The sequence below is a fragment of the Limanda limanda genome, chromosome 19 (genome assembly GCF_963576545.1).
Source record: "Limanda limanda chromosome 19, fLimLim1.1, whole genome shotgun sequence".
In the NCBI taxonomy this organism is placed as follows: Eukaryota; Metazoa; Chordata; class Actinopteri; order Pleuronectiformes; family Pleuronectidae; genus Limanda; species Limanda limanda.
Genome location: NC_083654.1, coordinates 22827961 through 22846660, shown reverse-complemented (window position 1 = coordinate 22846660; position 18700 = coordinate 22827961). Strand labels below are relative to the sequence as shown.

General features: G+C 46.7%; 4 protein-coding genes across 4 annotated transcripts; 3 read left to right on the top strand and 1 right to left on the bottom strand.

Moving 5' to 3' along the window:
* Positions 1 to 608: 608 nt before the first annotated feature.
* cct3 (chaperonin containing TCP1, subunit 3 (gamma)) lies at positions 609 to 5125 on the top strand. The gene is made up of 14 exons (XM_061092311.1): positions 609 to 673; positions 1313 to 1374; positions 1449 to 1499; positions 1723 to 1785; positions 1870 to 1966; positions 2065 to 2182; positions 2883 to 3069; positions 3152 to 3301; positions 3406 to 3538; positions 3813 to 3894; positions 3986 to 4166; positions 4249 to 4494; positions 4577 to 4708; positions 4802 to 5125. The coding sequence occupies exons 1-14, from the start codon at positions 646 to 648 to the stop codon at positions 4892 to 4894; spliced, it is 1623 nt and encodes a 540-aa protein (XP_060948294.1). The 5' UTR covers positions 609 to 645; the 3' UTR covers positions 4895 to 5125.
* Positions 5126 to 5881: 756 nt separating this feature from the next.
* Positions 5882 to 10057, top strand: glmp (glycosylated lysosomal membrane protein). Its single transcript, XM_061092341.1, has 7 exons — positions 5882 to 6001; positions 7172 to 7333; positions 7591 to 7689; positions 7778 to 7942; positions 8083 to 8301; positions 8530 to 8798; positions 8876 to 10057. The coding sequence occupies exons 1-7, from the start codon at positions 5903 to 5905 to the stop codon at positions 9048 to 9050; spliced, it is 1188 nt and encodes a 395-aa protein (XP_060948324.1). The 5' UTR covers positions 5882 to 5902; the 3' UTR covers positions 9051 to 10057.
* jtb (jumping translocation breakpoint) lies at positions 9762 to 13291 on the bottom strand. Its single transcript, XM_061092398.1, has 6 exons — positions 13110 to 13291; positions 11594 to 11807; positions 10835 to 10875; positions 10648 to 10733; positions 10471 to 10550; positions 9762 to 10314 (listed from the first exon to the last, which is right to left on the bottom strand). The coding sequence occupies exons 2-6, from the start codon at positions 11680 to 11682 to the stop codon at positions 10158 to 10160; spliced, it is 453 nt and encodes a 150-aa protein (XP_060948381.1). The 5' UTR covers positions 11683 to 11807; positions 13110 to 13291; the 3' UTR covers positions 9762 to 10157.
* Positions 13292 to 14877: 1586 nt separating this feature from the next.
* LOC133025615 (gastrula zinc finger protein XlCGF57.1-like) lies at positions 14878 to 17588 on the top strand. Its single transcript, XM_061092327.1, has 2 exons — positions 14878 to 15051; positions 16108 to 17588. Exon 2 carries the CDS (start codon positions 16122 to 16124, stop codon positions 17457 to 17459), a length of 1338 nt encoding a protein of 445 aa, XP_060948310.1. The 5' UTR covers positions 14878 to 15051; positions 16108 to 16121; the 3' UTR covers positions 17460 to 17588.
* The last annotated feature ends 1112 nt before the right edge of the window (positions 17589 to 18700 follow it).

Genomic DNA, 18700 nt, shown 5'->3' with positions numbered 1-18700 from the left:
AGATAGCAACACTTTTTATATTCACTGTCGAAACCTTTGATTTTGTTGCAGAATTACAAAGAAATCTGCTTTAAAACAAACTATCAGCATATACATGTTTGTGAAGGTTCCACCATAAACAAGAAATACAGATTTGATTTGAATCAATTTAGAAAACAATGTGGTTTATAAATATATTGAATGATGTGTGAGTTTGCTGACATATATAAAACCAGCAGTGAAGTAGGAATAAATTAATCATGGTGCCTTAGCGCCACCTGCCGGTTAGTGAGTGAGTGCTGGAGCAGCAGCAGGAGGATGTGAAGCTGACAGAACAGCCTCTGTTCTAAAGATCAGTTTAATACAGTGAAGACAGATTATCACTTGTATTAACATTGTGAAAGTTTGGAAATTTTTTAATAACAATAACAATAATAATGTTATTATTATCATCTGAACTTGTTCTTTGTGGTTTTGACCATAAAAGGCTTCGGTCGCTTTAAGACTTTCAGCTCATTGACTCCATTGGTGGACCCACGTGTCGGTCATGATAATGCTGTGATCTGATTGGTCCATGTGAGCTTCTGGTCCCGCCCTTGATGTGGGACTCGTTCTTCCGCTCGTGCACGTCACAGCTCCAGGCGCGTCCACGGTAGATCGGTCATCATGTTCGGGCAGCAGGTTCTAGTTCTCAGTAAGTTCCTCTTTCCCGGTTCCTCCCGGTCCCTCCACCGCGGGGATCCGGTCCCGGTACCGGCAGCTCGCCCGGGGCCGGGACCGGAACCGCTCCGTGGCTGTTCCGTCGCACCCGGTGCGGCACGTGCTTCCTCCGGTCTGCTAGCCATGCTAGCTGTTAGCATCTTAAGAGCATGCGGAGCAGCGTTACTCAGCACTTAGCTCGTTAGCTCGTTAGCAGTTAGCTGATCCCGCTGTGTCCCGGTGGCTCGGTGAACGGAACTAACATGAACCCGGATCTTCCGGTAGAAGGCTCGCACCGGCAGCTAGCTGCTAGCGGCTAACGGCTAACGGGCTGCAGCGCACACGCAGATGCTTTGTTAGCAGCCCCACCCTCACCGGTCCGGATCAACACAGACCAGGTTCCATCTGGTTCCAGAGTCAGCCTCACCTCCTTCTGTCCATCTCTTTGTAACGTGACGTCAGCTGCTGTTTATATATTTTAATTCAAATGTATTCACTGTTTCATATTCCTTTAATACGTCACACCCGATAAACCCATCAATCTAGAATCAATCAATCATTTCAAAATAAAAGCCCTGTGAGGAGAACCACGTGTGACCGGAACCCGGATGTGACGATGTGTTTTCTCTTTCAGACCAGAACGTGAAGAGAGAGTCTGGACGTAAAGTTCAGACCGGAAACATCACCGCCGCGAAGGTGAGCGCACGGCCGCTCGCTGTGACGTCATCCATGACGTGCTCATCAGGTACTAACCTCTGACTCTGTTTCAGACCATCGCTGATGTGATCCGGACCTGCCTCGGCCCGCGGGCCATGATGAAGGTCAGACATCATCATCATCATCTCACAGCATCACAACATTACCTAGACAGTAATAGATTACATTACTGAGTACTTGACTAAGTAACAACCAGAGTGAAATGAGAGAATGTGTTTGTTTTAGAGTTAAATTCCTTTGGTCTCTCTGAACAGTTCTGATCATTCTGAGGGAAATATTATAATTCATATGCAGATGAAGCAGGAAGTTGATTGCTTGTGTTTGCAGATGCTGCTCGACCCCATGGGGGGGATCGTGATGACCAACGATGGAAACGCCATCCTCAGAGAGGTGAGGGCCGCTCTGCCACCGTGTCACATGTCATCAAACCTCTGCACCGGCTTTACTGTTCAACCTCTGTCTCCATGGTAACAGATCCAGGTCCAGCATCCTGCCGCCAAGACCATGATCGAGATCAGCCGCACGCAGGACGAGGAGGTGGGAGACGGGACCACGTCCGTCATCATCCTGGGTGAGACTCTGACTGTTTGTGTGTCTGTTTGTGTGTCTGTGACGGGAACTGTGTGTCACTAAGCTCCTCCTCCTCTTCCTCCTCCTCTTCCTCCTCAGCTGGGGAGATGCTCTCCGTAGCAGAGCAGTTCCTGGAGCAGCAGATGCACCCGACCATCATCATCGGTGCCTACAGACAGGCCCTGGAGGACATGCTGGAGGTTCTGAAGGAGGTCAGGTACGTGCAGAGAGGAGGTGAGGGAGGAGGTGGGGGAGGAGGTGAGGGTCTCTGAGGAGGTGAGGGTCTCTGAGAAGGTGAGGGAGGAGGTCTGTGAGGAGGTGAGGGTCTGTGAGGAGGTGAGGGTCTCTGAGGAGGTGAGGGAGGAGGTCTGTGAGGAGGTGAGGGTCTCTGAGGAGGTCTGTGAGGAGGTGAGGGAGGAGGTGAGGGTCTCTGAGGAGGTGAGGGAGGGTCTCTGAGGAGGTCTGTGAGGGTCTCTTAGGAGGTGAGGGAGGGGTTGAGGGTCTCTGATGAGGTCTGTGAGGGTCTCTGAGGAGGTCTGTGAGGGAGGAGGTGAGGGTCTCTGGGGAGGTCTGTGAGGAGGTGAGGGTATCTGAGGAGGTCTGTGAGGGAGGAGGTGAGGGTCTCTGGGGAGGTCTGTGAGGAGGTGAGGGTATCTGGGGGGGTCAGGGAGGAGGTGAGGGTCTGTGAGGAGGTGAGGGTATCTGGGGGGGTCAGGGAGGAGGTGAGGGTCTCTGAGGAGGTCAGGTACGTGCAGAGAGGAGGTGAGGGTCTCTGAGGAGGTCAGGGAGGAGGTCAGAGAGGAGGTGAGGGTCTCTGAGGAGGTCAGGGAGGAGGTCAGAGAGGAGGTGAGGGTCTGACAGAACTTGACTGACATGTCATCTGCTTGGTGGCTGACCTTTGACCTCTGACCCCTCAGCACCCCCGTGGACACCTCCGACCGCTCCATGATGCTGAAGATCCTCCACTCGGCCATCAACACCAAAGCCCTGAGCCGCTGGTCAGAGATGGCGTGCAACATCGCCCTGGACGCCGTCCGCACCGTGGAGCTGGAGGACAACGGGCGCAAGGAGATCGACATCAAGAAGTACGCCAAGGTGGAGAAGGTAAGAGTCGGACACGCCCCCGCCGCCGGTCCCGCCCCCGCCCATCCACCCCCCCGGCTCCTTTGACCCGTGTGGTGTTCAGGTTCCAGGTGGAATCATCGAGGACTCGTGCGTCCTGAAGGGCGTGATGGTCAACAAGGACGTGACGCACCCCCGCATGAAGCGACTGATCCGAGACCCCCGCATCGTCCTGCTGGACTGCTCTCTGGAGTACAAGAAGGGAGAGAGCCAGGTAAGACACACACATGCACACACACATGCACACACACACACATGCACACACAAACACTCATTACTGCAGCTGAGCATCACGTGACCTTTGACCCCTGTGTGCAGACGGACATTGAGATCAGTAAGGAGGAAGACTTCGCCAGGATCCTGGAGATGGAGGAAGAGTACATCAAGCAGATCTGTGAGGACATCATCCGCCTCAAGCCAGACCTGATCTTCACCGAGAAGGGAATCTCCGGTACGTCTCACACGCCTCCAACACGCCACTCACACGCCACTCACACGCCTCCAACACGCCACTCACGCCACTCACACGCATGTTTTGACATCATCATCCACTCGTTAAGAAAGCACCAACTTGGTGTGAAGCAGTAACTGAGCCCAGGTCCTGTGACCTCTGACCTTGACAGCTCACCAGTTGCCTCCTGGGATCAGATTCACTTAGTAGACCGAGATCAGGACAGGAAGTGACATCACACAAGCGCTGTGTGTTAATGACCTGTTTGTTGCAGACCTGGCTCAGCACTACCTGGTGAAGGCCAACATCACCGCCATCCGCCGCGTCAGGAAGACCGACAACAACCGCATCGCCAGGTAACCTCAAGCTCCAGCCAATCAACAATCAGCAGGATGTGATGTCACACTGTTTAACCACCTAACGCACCCCTCTCTCTCTCTCTCTCAGGGCGTGCGGGGCTCGTATCGTCAGTCGGACCGACGAGCTGCGTGAGGAAGACGTGGGTACTGGAGCCGGGCTGTTCGAGGTGAAGAAGATCGGTGACGAGTATTTCACCTTCGTCACCGAGTGCAAAGATCCCAAGGCGTGTACCATCCTGCTGCGAGGCGCCAGCAAGGAGATCCTGGCGGTAAGAACCCGCCCTCCTCCGTGTCTTCAGAACATCTGTGAACATGTGTCCCAGCTCACGTTCTCCGCTCTCTGACCCTCAGGAGGTGGAGAGGAACCTGCAGGACGCCATGCAGGTGTGTCGTAACGTGCTGCTGGAGCCCTTCCTGCTGCCGGGCGGCGGCGCCGTGGAGATGGCGATATCGAAGCGTCTGACCGAGCGTTCCCGTGCTCTGACCGGCATCGAGCAGTGGCCGTACCGGGCCGTGGCCCTGGCGCTGGAGGTCATCCCCAGAACCCTGATCCAGAACTGTGGAGCCTCCACCATACGAGTGCTGACCTCACTGAGGGTACGGCCAAAACTTTATTGATAACGTTCGGTTACACAACTTTATTTAAACTCGTGCCGTCGCTAACGATCTTGTTCCTCAGGCCAAACACACTCTGGACAACACTGCAAATTGGGGCGTGGACGGAGAGACCGGCCTTCTGTCCGACATGGCGTCTATGGGCATCTGGGACCCGCTCGCCGTGAAGGCTCAGACCTACAAGACCGCCATGGAGGTGGGGACCACTTCCTGATTCTGATCCCGAGCGGTTCTGATCCCGAGCGGTTCTGATCCCGATCAACACTCTAACTGTTCCTGTGTTTTTCAGACGGCCATCTTGCTGCTGCGCATCGACGACATCGTCTCTGGTCACAAGAAGAAAGACAAAGAGGATCAGCAGCAGGGACCAGGAGTCGAGTGATCCACATCAGTCCACATCAGTCCAGATCCACATCACTCCGTGTGTTTGTGTGTACGTGTGTGTGTATGTATGTGTGCGTGTGTGCGACCAGACGACTCATCAAACGTAATGAAAGCAGTGATTAAAGTTCGAGCCAGTCCTCCTGTTTCCACACGTCAGCTTTGTTTCTGTTCATCTGAGGTCGTGCTGTTGATCTGTAGGTCAATAATAAAAATATGAACAAGTTGAGAACTGTGCAGTTTTTCATCACACACATTTTGATCATATCTGATTTATCTTTCTCATACCAAATGTTTATATATAATGCTATATGTTTATATAGTTTTAATGAACATGAAATGTATAAATCAAGTTAATTTGGTTCATTTAAATAGAAAAAAAGACGGGAAATGATTTCTGAAATTAAACCAAAGTGATGCATTTAAAGAATCTGCTTCACAGGCGTCTGATCAATAAACCAAATCCATCCCATTATTAAATTCACAGAGCAAAGATGTTTTTATCTTAAAAATACATTTTAAAATCCATGTTTATCTCAAATTCGATCTCATCTGCAGATTAAGGATCAAAGGAATTATTTTCAGCAACATAAGAAATTGTTAAAATTAAATGTTTTGTTTTTTAAATCGGGTTCTGATAGTTCAGATTCCTTTATGAACATTTAGAAAAGTTATATCATTTTAAAATACAAGGACTCAAGTAAGTATTATGTAATTATCTCTGCTCTGTACTTTATTAATATACATTTTAATATCTTACATTAAACATAATTTGCATTTTATATCGCTTTTAGCATTTTTACAATTTTATGATCAAATGAAATCTGATATATATTTTATGAATTTATTTCTGAAGTCATCGTGCGATGGCGTCTTTGTTTCTTCTCGTATCACGTGACTGTCGGTTCGTCCATGAAGAAGAAATGTGTTTGAGGAGGCGGAGCTTGTCCGTTGTCAGCTGACATATGAAGCAGGAAGTCATGTGATCTGAAGTTCAGTCACAACAAAGATGGCGGCCCTGCTGAGGAGTGGGACCCGGGTTCTGGTGATACTGGTCTTACTGGTGACGCTGGTTTCCGCTTCGAGTCAAAGTTCGTTCGAGCGACAGGTGAGAAAAACCCGCTCGAGTTCCAGGTGAAGTTAGATCTGATCTGAGTCAGAAAACAACAAACTGAGGAAGTGAAACTTCACTTCCTGTTTTCAGATTAAAAGCCTGAGTGTCTGAAGCTGAACGTGTTGAACTGTGTTTGTTGAAACGTTTCTCTGGGTTGATCTGAGTTTTGGATCCGGATTCACACATGTGAAGGTTTTTAGGAGAAACTGATTTTTTAATGTAGTTTTGTCTCGTGATTTTAAATTATAAACAAGTTTCTTTTCTGTTTCTGACTGAAACCTCAGCCACGTGATCGTGTGGTTAATCTAAATCTAAAGGTTATTTTAAAGTAGTAAGTAAGGAGTAAATATCAAACTATGAACCGGTTCTGTTCATTTTTGACCCATGTGTGTAAAATTGATGTAGTAATACAAAAACTATTTTAGTTAAAAAATTAAGGCAGAAAAAATGAAAATAATGATTTGTGGTAATCAAAAACAAGATATTTTAATGAATACTCTGTAATATTAAAGGATTAAATAAATAGATTTGAAAAGATATAGCAAAGAAGCACAGCCATGCATGAAATAACATGCAAAATGAATACTGGTCATTTTTGACCCATGTTGTGCCTTAGAAGGGTAGTGATACAAAAATGATTTTTATTGAAAAAGTAAAAAAGGACAAATGAAAATAAGAATTTGTGATGATCAAAAACAAGTTAATTGAGGAATTCCTGGAAATCTGAATGATGAAATACATTTATTGCAAAGATATTTACAATTAAAACTCCATCTGGTCATTTTTTACCCATGTGTGTAAACTTGAAGTAAAAATACAAAAAATAGTTTAGTTCATAAATTAAGAAAGATAAAATGAAAATAATGATTTGTGGTAATCAAAAACAAGATATTTAATGAATACTTTGAATATTAAATGATGAAATAAGTTGATTTCCAAAAATATAGCGAAGAAACACTCAGCCATGCATGAAATACCATTGTAGGTCAATACGGGTCATTTTGACCCATGTTGTGCCTTAGAAGGGGTTTGCATAGCTTGTGTATCAAAGGGTTAAATAAACGTAATACTGTGATCAGATTTTTACCTTCCTTGATTAAAACTGAACGATCAGTGTCTTGATTTATCATGGACTGCTTATTTGTTTATTCCTCCGTCCCTCAGTTGTCGGTCCAGTTGAATCCCGGTCGGACGTCGCCTCCTGGTGGCGACCTGCTGCACGTGAGAGCCCTGGGAGACAACGACACGCTGCACTACCTGTTCTGCAGCCAGGGGGCGCCAACGCTGCTGCTCGTCCACACCAACTCTTCTTCTTCTACTGTCCAGGTCAGAATTGATCTGAGAAACCTGAAAATATTTCTTATAACTGAGTTTCAAGACAATACTGTTGATTTTCATTTGAAACGTCGTCATCTATTTTGAATTTTGCACAGATGATCCCACAGGGGGCGCTGTCTGGAAGCCAGAGGCTTGTGTAGCTGCTGCTGGTTCCGTTGTAGTTTAGAACTCTGGGATCAGGTTTAGTCTTTAGGAACGGATCGTGAGCTGGTGAGGTTCTAACATCCCGACGTGTTCCCTCTCAGGTGGACTGGCCTCTGTTTCTGGCCCGTAACACCAGCGGCAGCCTGAGGGTGGAGCCGGAGAGCAGCATCCTGTCCAGCACCGCCGTCGTCTTCAGCCGGGTGAGACACACCCACCTCAATCTGTCACCGTTAGCTGACACCTACCGAGAGGAGCGCTCTCATTGGCTGAATCTTGATCCTGTCTCAGTTGCTGGAGTACGATGACGTGAACGACACGGCCGACCCGACCTCTGACCTCTTCCCCCCCTACGAGCTGCAGAACTTCACCTGGGCTCGTCTCAACCTGACGGGCGACGGCGCCCGGCTCTGCGGCGCCGTCACCAACGCCTCCAGTGGCGTGCTCTGCCTGCAGGTCTGTCGGCACGGTGACACCCGCTTTCAAATGATCTGATATAATGTAACTGAACAGGATGTGATGATGTCATCGATACACGATGACATCATGAGCAGGGGTTGGATTTGTTAAAATTATGTTCATGTTTTTTCTCCCAGTTGTCAGTATTTGAGTCAGATGGGCGTGGTCAGACCTGGCCCCGCCTCTTACACACATCTAACTCCTCCCAGCTGGAGGTGTGGATCGATGGCTTGTTGCCACGAGCAACTCGTTCCAGGTTCCTATTGGAGCTGCAGTCAGTGGGCGGGGCTTATCCTCTGAGCAGGGTGGAGGTTCATCGATCGATCGATGACGAGTACACGCCGTCAATATTCAAGGTAATAATTCATAATTCATCCGAGCAAAGCTTTACTTCTACAGCAGAAAACTAAAGGATCTGAATCCTCGAGTCACAACAACTGAGCGAAATGTTGGTCACCATGGAAACAAGAAGGGATATTTATCACCAATAATAAATCCATAATCGAGTGATTCATTGATAACGCTGCAGCTATAAATCTGAAATCATTTGCTTGTTATTTGAGATTCCTGTCGTTTGCTCTCAGGCGTCTCATTGGGTTTCGGCGGCGAACGGCAGCTCTGATGGGCGGAGCTTCGTGCAGTGGAAGCCGGTGGCGTACCGGCGGTCTGATCCCGCCCTTGAGGAAGCCACGCCCTGCAGTCACTCCGAGCCCCGCCCTCAGAGCGCAGGGACCACCGCCGCGGCGTCGGGGCTCGTCCGGGCGTTCTACTCCGCCCTCGACCCGGTCGGGATCAACGTGAGCTTCGGCCTCGCCGGGGAACCGTTCTACAACAGCACTGGGTTCCTCAGCTGGTCAGTGGCCTGCGCTCTGATTGGACGATTCCTGGTGAGTTGAAACCTCCTCCTGACATGTGGCCTCTCTCCCTCAGGACGCTGGTGGTGGGCGTCGGCTCTCCGCCTGTCGACTCCTTCTCGCCGCTGGTGGTGGCCATCATGGCGGTGGCACTGGGATCCCTGGTGCTCCTCCTGTTGCTGGGCGGACTCTGGGTCGGCCTGAGTAAGAAACCAGCGGATTCAACGACAGCTTATGAGCCAATCAACTGAGGGCTGGTCGCAGCCAATGAGACGACAGAGACTCTTTGATGACATCACTCTACTGAAGACCCAACTGAGTCCAGACAGCCAATCAGAACCCAGATTTTTTACACATTTTTTTTTAAAGATATTAATCAACAGATTAAAACACATAACTCAGTTTAATGAGAAACTGAAAATCTTGTATGAGCGACTCTTTCAAAACCCTTCGGAAATATTTAGTTTATTTTTAGTCAGAGCTGAGTTCTAATTGGAGAAATGATTTTATTCCTTCCACTTTAAATCATTTGTTCTTCATGTTGATGGTTGTGAAAGTTCACCTCATTAACTGTTTAGTAAAACTTTTACTGTATGAAATTTATTTGAAAAGCATCAGGGTTTGAGACTCAGGATCAAATCATAACATTCAATGTAAATAAAAAGATTCAGAATATTTAGTATTAACTTCCCGTCATGTGACGCTGGTTCTTTTACTTTCTTCAGTCGCAGAAACACGTGAGTTTTTGGTTGAATTTTAATTTTCTTGTTTCAGTTCATTTTTAACAACCTGTCGCTGAACCCCGTTGATTTAATCACAGAAAAACCGAAACATTTAATAAAATCTGAAGACAAATGTTCGTCATTTGCGGCTCGACCAATCAGGGCTCAGCGTGTGGGCTGGGTCGACCAATCAGCTGAAAGACAGATTCATAACAGTGAGGGACGAGTCGACATGAGAACTCGGTTCTGACATGATTCACCTTTTATTTGTTTCATATTGAAAATAATGCTTGAACATTTTATAAAGTAGAATTCTCCATTAGGATTGAATTGAATGATTTGACGCCATGTGTGATGTCACAAAGGTTTAAGTCTGAAATAAAATTCTTGGAGAATTCATCTTTTGAATTTTTACGAGTGAAGATCTTGATAATGTAAAAAACTCGAGTTAAAAGATTCAGACTTCTCTGATCTTTGCTCTGACTCCAGATCGTCTCCTCCTGTCATGTTCAATAAAGTTCAGATTGAAAAGAAAAGTCCAGTTCCCGGCCGGTTCCTTGAGTCCTGATGGATCTCAGAATCCAGATCAGTTGAACTCGCACATTAAAATACTGTCCAGGACCGGATCCTCGAGTCCTAGATGGACTCGATCTGTCGGCGGACCTTCTCCGACGCCAGGCGGTCGAGCCACCGCTGGCGGACGACCACCACCACGGCGAAGACGACCATCAGAGCCAACATGGCCGCCTCGAACTTCCAGAAGAGATGCTCCTCCATCACCGCCGACCGACAGCTGTGGGGGGGGGAGACGTTACTCGGTTTATTTTTTATTTTACAGTTTCCATGACGATGCTCAAAACCATAACAATGTGGATATTTAACAATATTGAAAACATATTTCAGAATGCTTAAGATAATTTGTGGGTGGATTCCTGTTCTGACGTCTGACCTCTTGTACTCGTCTTTGCTGGATCTGGTGCAGTTGATTTTCTCCACATAACCCGTCGGTCCACAGGACGACCACGACTTCTGAAACGCCACAACACGTCAACAAGAGGTCAGGAAACTGCTGATGCGTTCAAGGACGCTCCGACATGGGACATCTTCGATGTGTTCAAACACTTACAGCCTGGAAGTCGTCGCACTGCAAACACGCTGAGGTCACAATGAAGTCCTCCTGCAGCCAGCAGGGGGCGACCACGGGTTTCACTGCTGCAGAGGAAACCAGAGGTCATTTTCCCAGAAGTCTTTGCTGCTCCTGTCCGGAGACATTTTGATTTTATTATTGTGGTTTTCAGTTGATTGCCAGTTACCTGTAGTTCTGTCCTCACTCAGCAGGGCGGCTCCAAACACTCTGAAACACAACAAGTTGTAACTGTGAGTGTTTTCCACTCGTGTCTCTGTCGTCCTCCTGAGGGACACGTCTGTGTGAGGACATTACTGGAAGGAGACAGACTTTCTAACTCGCTCCCACGGCCAAACGGTAAAAAATATATCCGTAGGTTCGGCAAAGTCTATTTTCACAGTGTTTATATTTCACAGATAGGACTTATAGTTTATGAATAATCGCACGTTGTTTGAGCGCTTGGATGCAGGAGGAGAGGAGGTTAGGAGGTTAGGAGGTGAGGAGGTGAGGAGGTGAGGAGGTGAGGAGGAGAGGAGGAAAGGAGGTGTTGATGACGACAGACTGATTTATCTTCAGCCTTTGTGTTTGTTACAGATGTGTTTGTTACAGATGTGTTTGTTACAGATGTGTTTGTGGTTCCTCCGGTTCCCTCTGAAGAAGACAGTGTGGTCTGAATCCAGTTTATATCCTGTAGACCCCACGTGATTGGTCAATGATTGAAGGGCGGAGCTCCGAGGGTGAGCAATTATAGATTATAGATCATAGGTAATAGATTACAGTAACTGTAACTCTGTCTCTTCATGTTATAAACATTTATCTTTTATAAATGTCTCTTTCCAGCCGGCAGCACCACGCACACATTCAACCTTTCTGGGCAGGAGGATTGTTCTGGTTGTTATTATTGTGAATATATATTAATATCTGTGACCTCGGCGTCCGGACTGACCTCAGGGACACGAGACCCCAGAACAGAGCGTGAAGGACGAGAGCTCGGGGTCGACAACACGCCACGGGGATCCGACAGTCGCTCTCCATTAGACTACTCCTCCACCAGGACGCCGCCGACGCCACCCTGACACCGAGCGCTTCTGTTTCCTGTTTCCTGTTTACATGACGGTTCCACTGACCTGTTCAGCTGAGGGACTCCAGGCGGCTGGAACCTGGAGGAGTCAAATCAACCATTCAGACCATTACCAACAGGAAACTGGGATTTACAGTAAATCATGTTCATCTCTCATCACCTGATTATTACTAATAATCAATAATGATCATACAGAAGATCTCATATTAGATTCGTTTTAATCAAATGTGTAATTTTTATACTCAAACGTTTAACTCCAGTCTGAGACCTGTCTCCTTGCACTGTACAACACTCTGCTCCATATACACTTACTTCACATCATATGTGATATGTGTTCATATAAACCATATTGATATTATATATCATCTAATACAATAATATTGTCTTTTGCACACTCTGTCTACATATTCTTACACTCATAGTATATTATATTACCTATTGTATAGTCAAATACTTATATTCATACCTCTACTATATATCATATATTATATCATACTCTCTGTATATTCTTTGAATACATAACTCTATATACACATATTTATACATGTGTACATGTTATAATTATTACTGTTATTATATCACTATTACTATTATTATTATATATACTGTTGCTGCCATTATTACTATATACTGCTATTATATTGGTATAATTACTATCATTTATAAATATATATTATGTTATATTATATACTATATATACTGTACTATTCTTATATACTGTCTAACAATAACATTACCATCATATCATCAGTACTATTACCATCATCTTGCCACTGCACCTTATCTACCTATTTTATTGTATTTTATCTTGTGTTTCTGTTTTTATTCTTTCTACCTCAATATTTTTTATTTTATTGTATTGTATTTTATTGTATTCAAATATACCGGCTGCTATGACGACTTAATTTCCCTTCGGGGATGAATAAAGTAATCTATCTATCTATCTATCCATCTATCCATCTATCTATCTAAGTTGTTTTCTATGATCCTCAGAAAGATCTTCTGTTGTCAGCAGATTATCATCGTGTGATTTCATCAGCAGATAATTAACCGATCGATCGATGAAGTAAAGTTTAACAACCCGATGATTTAATCACGTTTCTCTTCTGCTCACTCAAAACAAAGATCTGGCCTTAGCATGTTAGCTTAGAGGCTAACACAGCTACAGTAGTTCTACACTTTAATAATAACAATAATACATTTTGTTGAGAGTTTGAGGCTGAGGATGGAACCGATAATAAACCGGATCCATAACTAGTTTAAATCAAATGGAAGGAAGCTGTCCTGCTGCTTGCCTGCTGATGCTAACAGTTAGCCTCTTACCAGTGTACTCAGACGTATGCTAATGCTAGCTAGCTTAGCTCCAGCTAATAACACTCACGGTAATCCGCTGAAGCAGCCGCCATTTTGAAACCAGCGCGGGAACCTAGAAGAAGAAGAAGTTTCCACCGGAGGAGAAAAAAACGATTTAACGGTTTAACGGTTTAACGATTTCACGACGCGACTGAACGAGTCTGATCAAAGTGCCGACTGTTAGCGGAACGGCCCGGGACGTCACAGGCTACCGGGGAACACAGCGGACACTTCCTGTAGCCGCTCTTCAGAATAAAAGCACTGCTTCGTAATGTCTGTATATAAACACTCTACATTGTAACGAATGTCAAGAAATAATGTATTGACTCACAGAACATATCATAATATATATTAAAGTCTTTTAGTCCAGTTTCCGTCGTAGACTCGAACAAACGTCTGAAAACCCAGTGACGTGAATGACTCACAGCTTTTACTTTGATGATAAACGTTCGTCACTTCCTGTCCACGGCTTGTTGAGGCCAGTGTGTTGGAAACGTAAACGTCAGACTGACACAGAGGTTGACGTCATCAGAGCGTTTCTACAGCGCCTGGTGGTGACTCCTGCACATTACACAGATCTTAATAAACATCATTATTATTTGAATCATTTAATTATAATAAATAATTTAATAACATGAATAAGAAATAGAGCAGATGATGATTTTATTGCTTTTATTCAAGTTGAATCAGTTTGATACAATGAGGCAGAAAAAGAAAAGGTCTGACGTGATTGGTTCAGAGACTATGGACAAAGAAATGAGAACATCTGGAGCCACGAGGACAACGACACACCTGACCGGCCTGACCCCGCCCCTGACTCCGCCCCCACCAACAGAACTTCTCCAGGTTACACTGGGAGAGAGAGAGAGAGACAGGTTATTTCCTGTGTGTCTCTTGTCTCAGCTGAATGAAGCTGTGAGTCTTTTACCAGGACACTGATCCTTCGTCTCTTCAGACGTCGACAGAGTCCAGGAAGTCGACTGACTTGATTCTTCATCAAGACGCCCTCGACCTTTGACCCAGAGTTCACGGACGCTTCGACCTGACAAACACAACAACACTTTAATCACAAGGATTAAAAAAATCTGTGGCAACATTACAACAACATCAACTAGTCTACAGAGGGCGCTGCTGCTTTACAGATCATGTGAACATCACACATGTGCTTTGAAACATTAACAAGTCATTTTTATCATTTATCAGCTTAAAGTATGGATACATTTTTCCCCAGCATGCACGTGTCATACCTGCAGCAGAGGTGTTGCAGGTGTGAAGTCGGGCAGACTGCAGTCGACTCTGTGAAGACAGAGGCTCCAGATCAGCAGCAAAATAACATGCAGCTTCATCTGTCAATCAATCAATCAATCAATCAATCAATCAATCAATCAAACGATCAGTCAATCAATCAATCAATCAATCAAACGATCAATCAATCCCCTGGTCGTACACTCGATCGTTTGTTCTTCTGCTTGAATAAAAGCAGCAGTTGAAGAGGAAAAACAATAATCCTCTTAATCTGTTTAGGAGGCACGTGATGATGACATCACACTAATCTCCTCCAATCAGAGATTGACACGTCACAGTGACAACTTCAAGAGGTCAACAACCCCAAGTTGGTACTAAGCTGGCTGGACATGCTAACTTTAATAATTAACATAATTCTGTTATAAAAACATTACTTACATTGATTCACAACATCTGACGTCACCTCCGGATGTCTCCTCTTCATCACAGTCCTCAATACAACCTGGTCATTAGCTGTTAGTTTTATTTTGAAATCCACCCCGGAAGGGATAGCGGATGTGTCCAGCAGCTTCCGGTGCTAGCGGTTAGCAGAGTGAACCGTTAACCGGATGTAAACACCGACAGAATCCCGTCAATGTTCCGGTGAACATCGCGATCAGAGATGCAGCAGCACGCCGGAGAACCGGAAGTAGGTTAACAAGCGGAAGCTGAGCTGACAGCATCAGGTCGGTTCTGTTTCTGACGTGCTGCTAGAGATGCTAAGCTACTGTTAGCTGCTTCTGGTCATGTGACTCAGGCTGCTGTCGGTAGCACTGACGTCATCAGAGAGAATTACGTTTATGTATCAGAGAACATCTGTTACAAAACATCTGTAATAAAAAAAATTGATACAAAACATCTGTATCAGAACAGAAGAGGAACAGAGAACATCTGTAGAGAAGGTGCCTGGGTCCTGCTGGAGACTCGTGTGGTTCCTGTGGTTCCTGTGGTTCCTGTGGTCGTTGATGAGGATCCACAGTGCGTGTGGTTCTTCTGGAGAAGGTTCTTCTTGTTTGGATTAGAACTAATCAAAGTCTCTAAATTTCAGTTCTTCTCTGATGGTTCTGGAGTTCACGGTTCTCTGCAGATGTGAAGCAGCTGCAGGCGAATAAAGACGATGTTCTGTCTGAGCAGTGGAACTCAGCCCCCCCCCACACACACACACATTAAAGAGGAACAATCAGGGGGGGGAACAGCTGGAGGAGGAGGAAGAGTGAAGAAGATGAATGTGTAGGTGGGAACCACATGAGGAGAACAGAGGAACATCTCAGAGTGGATAAAACCAAAGTTCTTGAGGACTCTTCAACATTTCAGAGAACGTGGTACAGAGATGAAAGAGGTTCCAGGAGGTTCTAGTTGATCTTTAGAAGGTGTTTGAAAGGTTCTTTAAAAACCTTTGGAGTTGGTTCAGTAGAACGTCTCCTCAGTAGAACGTCTCCTCAGTAGAACATCTCCTCCCGCAGCTGAGAGATATTTAACCCTGATTCTGAAACAACAGAAATCCCCTTTAAAGTGGTCTAGTGATTATTTAAGTGGATTTAGTGGTTTAAGTGGTTTTAATGGCCCCTTGGATCCGTCAGGTGGTTCTTGTGCTTTGTGAGTTGATATCTCTGAGGTTCTGTTGTTGTACAACGTTCTGTGGTTCATGTGTGTTGTTCTATTTTCCCCAAATGTGGAGAAAAAGGTAAAAAGATTAAAAGAGGATGAACCCGTTGTCTCTGTGTGTTTCCTGATCTCTGCAGACGTCCAGCAGCTGATGGTGACTGATGAAGAGGTTCCCAGTGTGGAGCAGGAGAACCCAGAGCTCCTCCACATTAAAGAGGAGCAGGAGGAACCTTGGAGCCGTCTGTCAGAACCAGTTTGTGGACTGAATCCAGAGAGTTCACATGTGGACGCTGGGACAGCCTCAGGATCAGAGACGGAGGCGAGTGAAGCTCAGTTGGTTTTGAAAACCATCGAAGTCCCGGCAGGAAAAGGAAAGAGAGGAAAGAGAACCTGCAGCTGCTCCAAGTTCAGACCACAGCTGAAGATCCACAAGAGAACCCACACGCAGCCGAAGAGTCACCAGAGTGTCTGTCCTCATCCGAGACAGACGGAGGAGGACAGGGAGGCGGAGCCTGGGGAGAAACCGTTCAGCTGCTCCATGTGTGGGAGGAGCTTCAAACATGGAGGACACCTGACGCAGCACATGTCCGTCCACACGAAGGACAGCAGGCTCAGCTGCGACGTGTGCGATAGAAGATTCACGAGGCTTCATCAGCTCAAGAGACACAAGTGTGCTGGCCAATCCCTGCAGCTTCCTGACCTGTGGACCAATCAGGAGGGAGAGCAGCTGGAGGAGGCGGACCTCAAGTTCAAATTGAGTCCTGTCGCTGTGAAGAGTGAAGAAGATGAAGAGACACCTCAGTCGTCACAGCTTCATCCGAGTCAGACTGAGGAGAACAGAGCGAACTGTGGAGAACCAGAACCAGAACCAGAACCAGAACCAGAACCAGAACAAGAACCAGGACCAGCCAGGAACTCAGGTCCTGAGGGACATTTACAACCAGGTCCTGAGACTGAAGACTCCTCTGAATTTAAATCGAAAGCGTTTGATCAGAAACTGAAGCAGAGAAATGAACCATGTTTAAACTTTGTAAATGATTCAGGAAGTAAGAAATCCTTCAGCTGCTCCCGCTGTGGGAAGCTGTTCGGCCGGAAGGAACATTTGCAGACGCACGTGAGGATTCACACGGGAGAGAGACCGTTCGTCTGCTCCCAGTGCGGGAAGGCGTTCGGCTGCAAGAGGTCGCTGCTGGGTCACATGACCAGTCACACGGGAGCGAAGCCGTTCGGCTGCTCGCGCTGTGGGAAACGATTCGGCCGCTCGGTGAATCTGAAAACACACGAGAGGCTTCACACGGGAGAGAGGCCGTTCACGTGTCCGTTCTGTGGGAGGGGCTTCACGCAGAAGGTTCACATGACTCAGCACATGTCCGTCCACACGGGAGACAAGCAGTTCAGCTGCAGCGCCTGCGGGAGGAAGTTCAGGTGGCTGTCGGGGTCCAGACGCCACAAGTGTACCGGACCTCAGAGAGCATCATGGGACGGATGAATAGGTCAAACTCTGGAGGATCACGGGACTTTTGAAGGAAGATATTTATATTGAATGTACAGTATGTTATTGTATCAGAGGTTTAAATTAATTTAGCTTTTATTAAAAAATAAGACTGCACTAAAAACAGACTCCGCCTCTTTACTCATCTCGTTTCAGAAAGTTGTTTTTACCCATAAACTGATTATGAAGAGGATCAATGTCTGTAGATAAAGACGACTCGTCTCCACTTCCTCCTGAAAGGACACAGTGATTGAGGGGCGGAGCCGTGGTATTGAGGTCCCGCCCACACACACTCAACCAATCCTGAGTCAATCTGAGCTGTAAATCATGATTTTTTATTATCAAATAACTGATTCAAACCAAACATCAGAGAGATAAGAACGACCTGAAAAGACAGAAACATCTTTACAAACATTTATTTAATCTACTTAGATATTTGTTCCGTGTCCCGTCTGCTAACATGGAGGAGGAGGAGTTTATGACCTGTACTGCAGCCAGCCACCAGGGGGCGATCAAGATGTTTGGGCTTCACTTTTACGGTTTGCCACGTCATCCATTTTATTTATTTGTTTTTTATTATTATTTGTTTAAGCGTTTTAAAATGGTTGTAGTTATTTTTGTGTTGTTAATTTATTTTATTCTAATTAATTATTAATGGTGGATTTGTCCAGTGTGCGCCCCCTGCTGGTGCTGAGTGGGATCGTTGTTTCTATCTTCGGCTGCAGGTCTATGTTTAGCTCTGTCCACGTGACCAGCTGATCCCCCCCACGCCCCCCCAGTCTGTGGAGGATTTATGTAGTTCCTCCTCTCCCTCCTCTTCCTCCTCCTCCTCCTCCTCCTCCTTCCCTCCCTCCATCCTCAGCGGGACCCGCAGGAGGCCGGACCGGGGACAGGACCAGGGAACAGGATCGGGAACCGGACCGGGGACAGGACCGGACCAGGGACAGGACCGGGGACCGGACCGGGGACAGGACCGGGGACCGGACCGGGGACAGGATGCGAGCCGCCGGGACGGACCGGAGACCGGAGCCGCGGCTGAGTCCCGGAGGAGAGGACCTGACTGCGGACTGAAGAGCGGACGGTGAGGGGGGGTGATGGAGGGATGGAGGGATGATGGAGGGATGAGGGAGGAGTGGAGGGTCAACCAGCGGGTGTGTGGAGGGTGTGATGCCCGGTGCAGGTGCACACACAGCGGCTCTCTGTCCGGTGCAGTGTCCGGTCCGAGCTCCACACCTGGA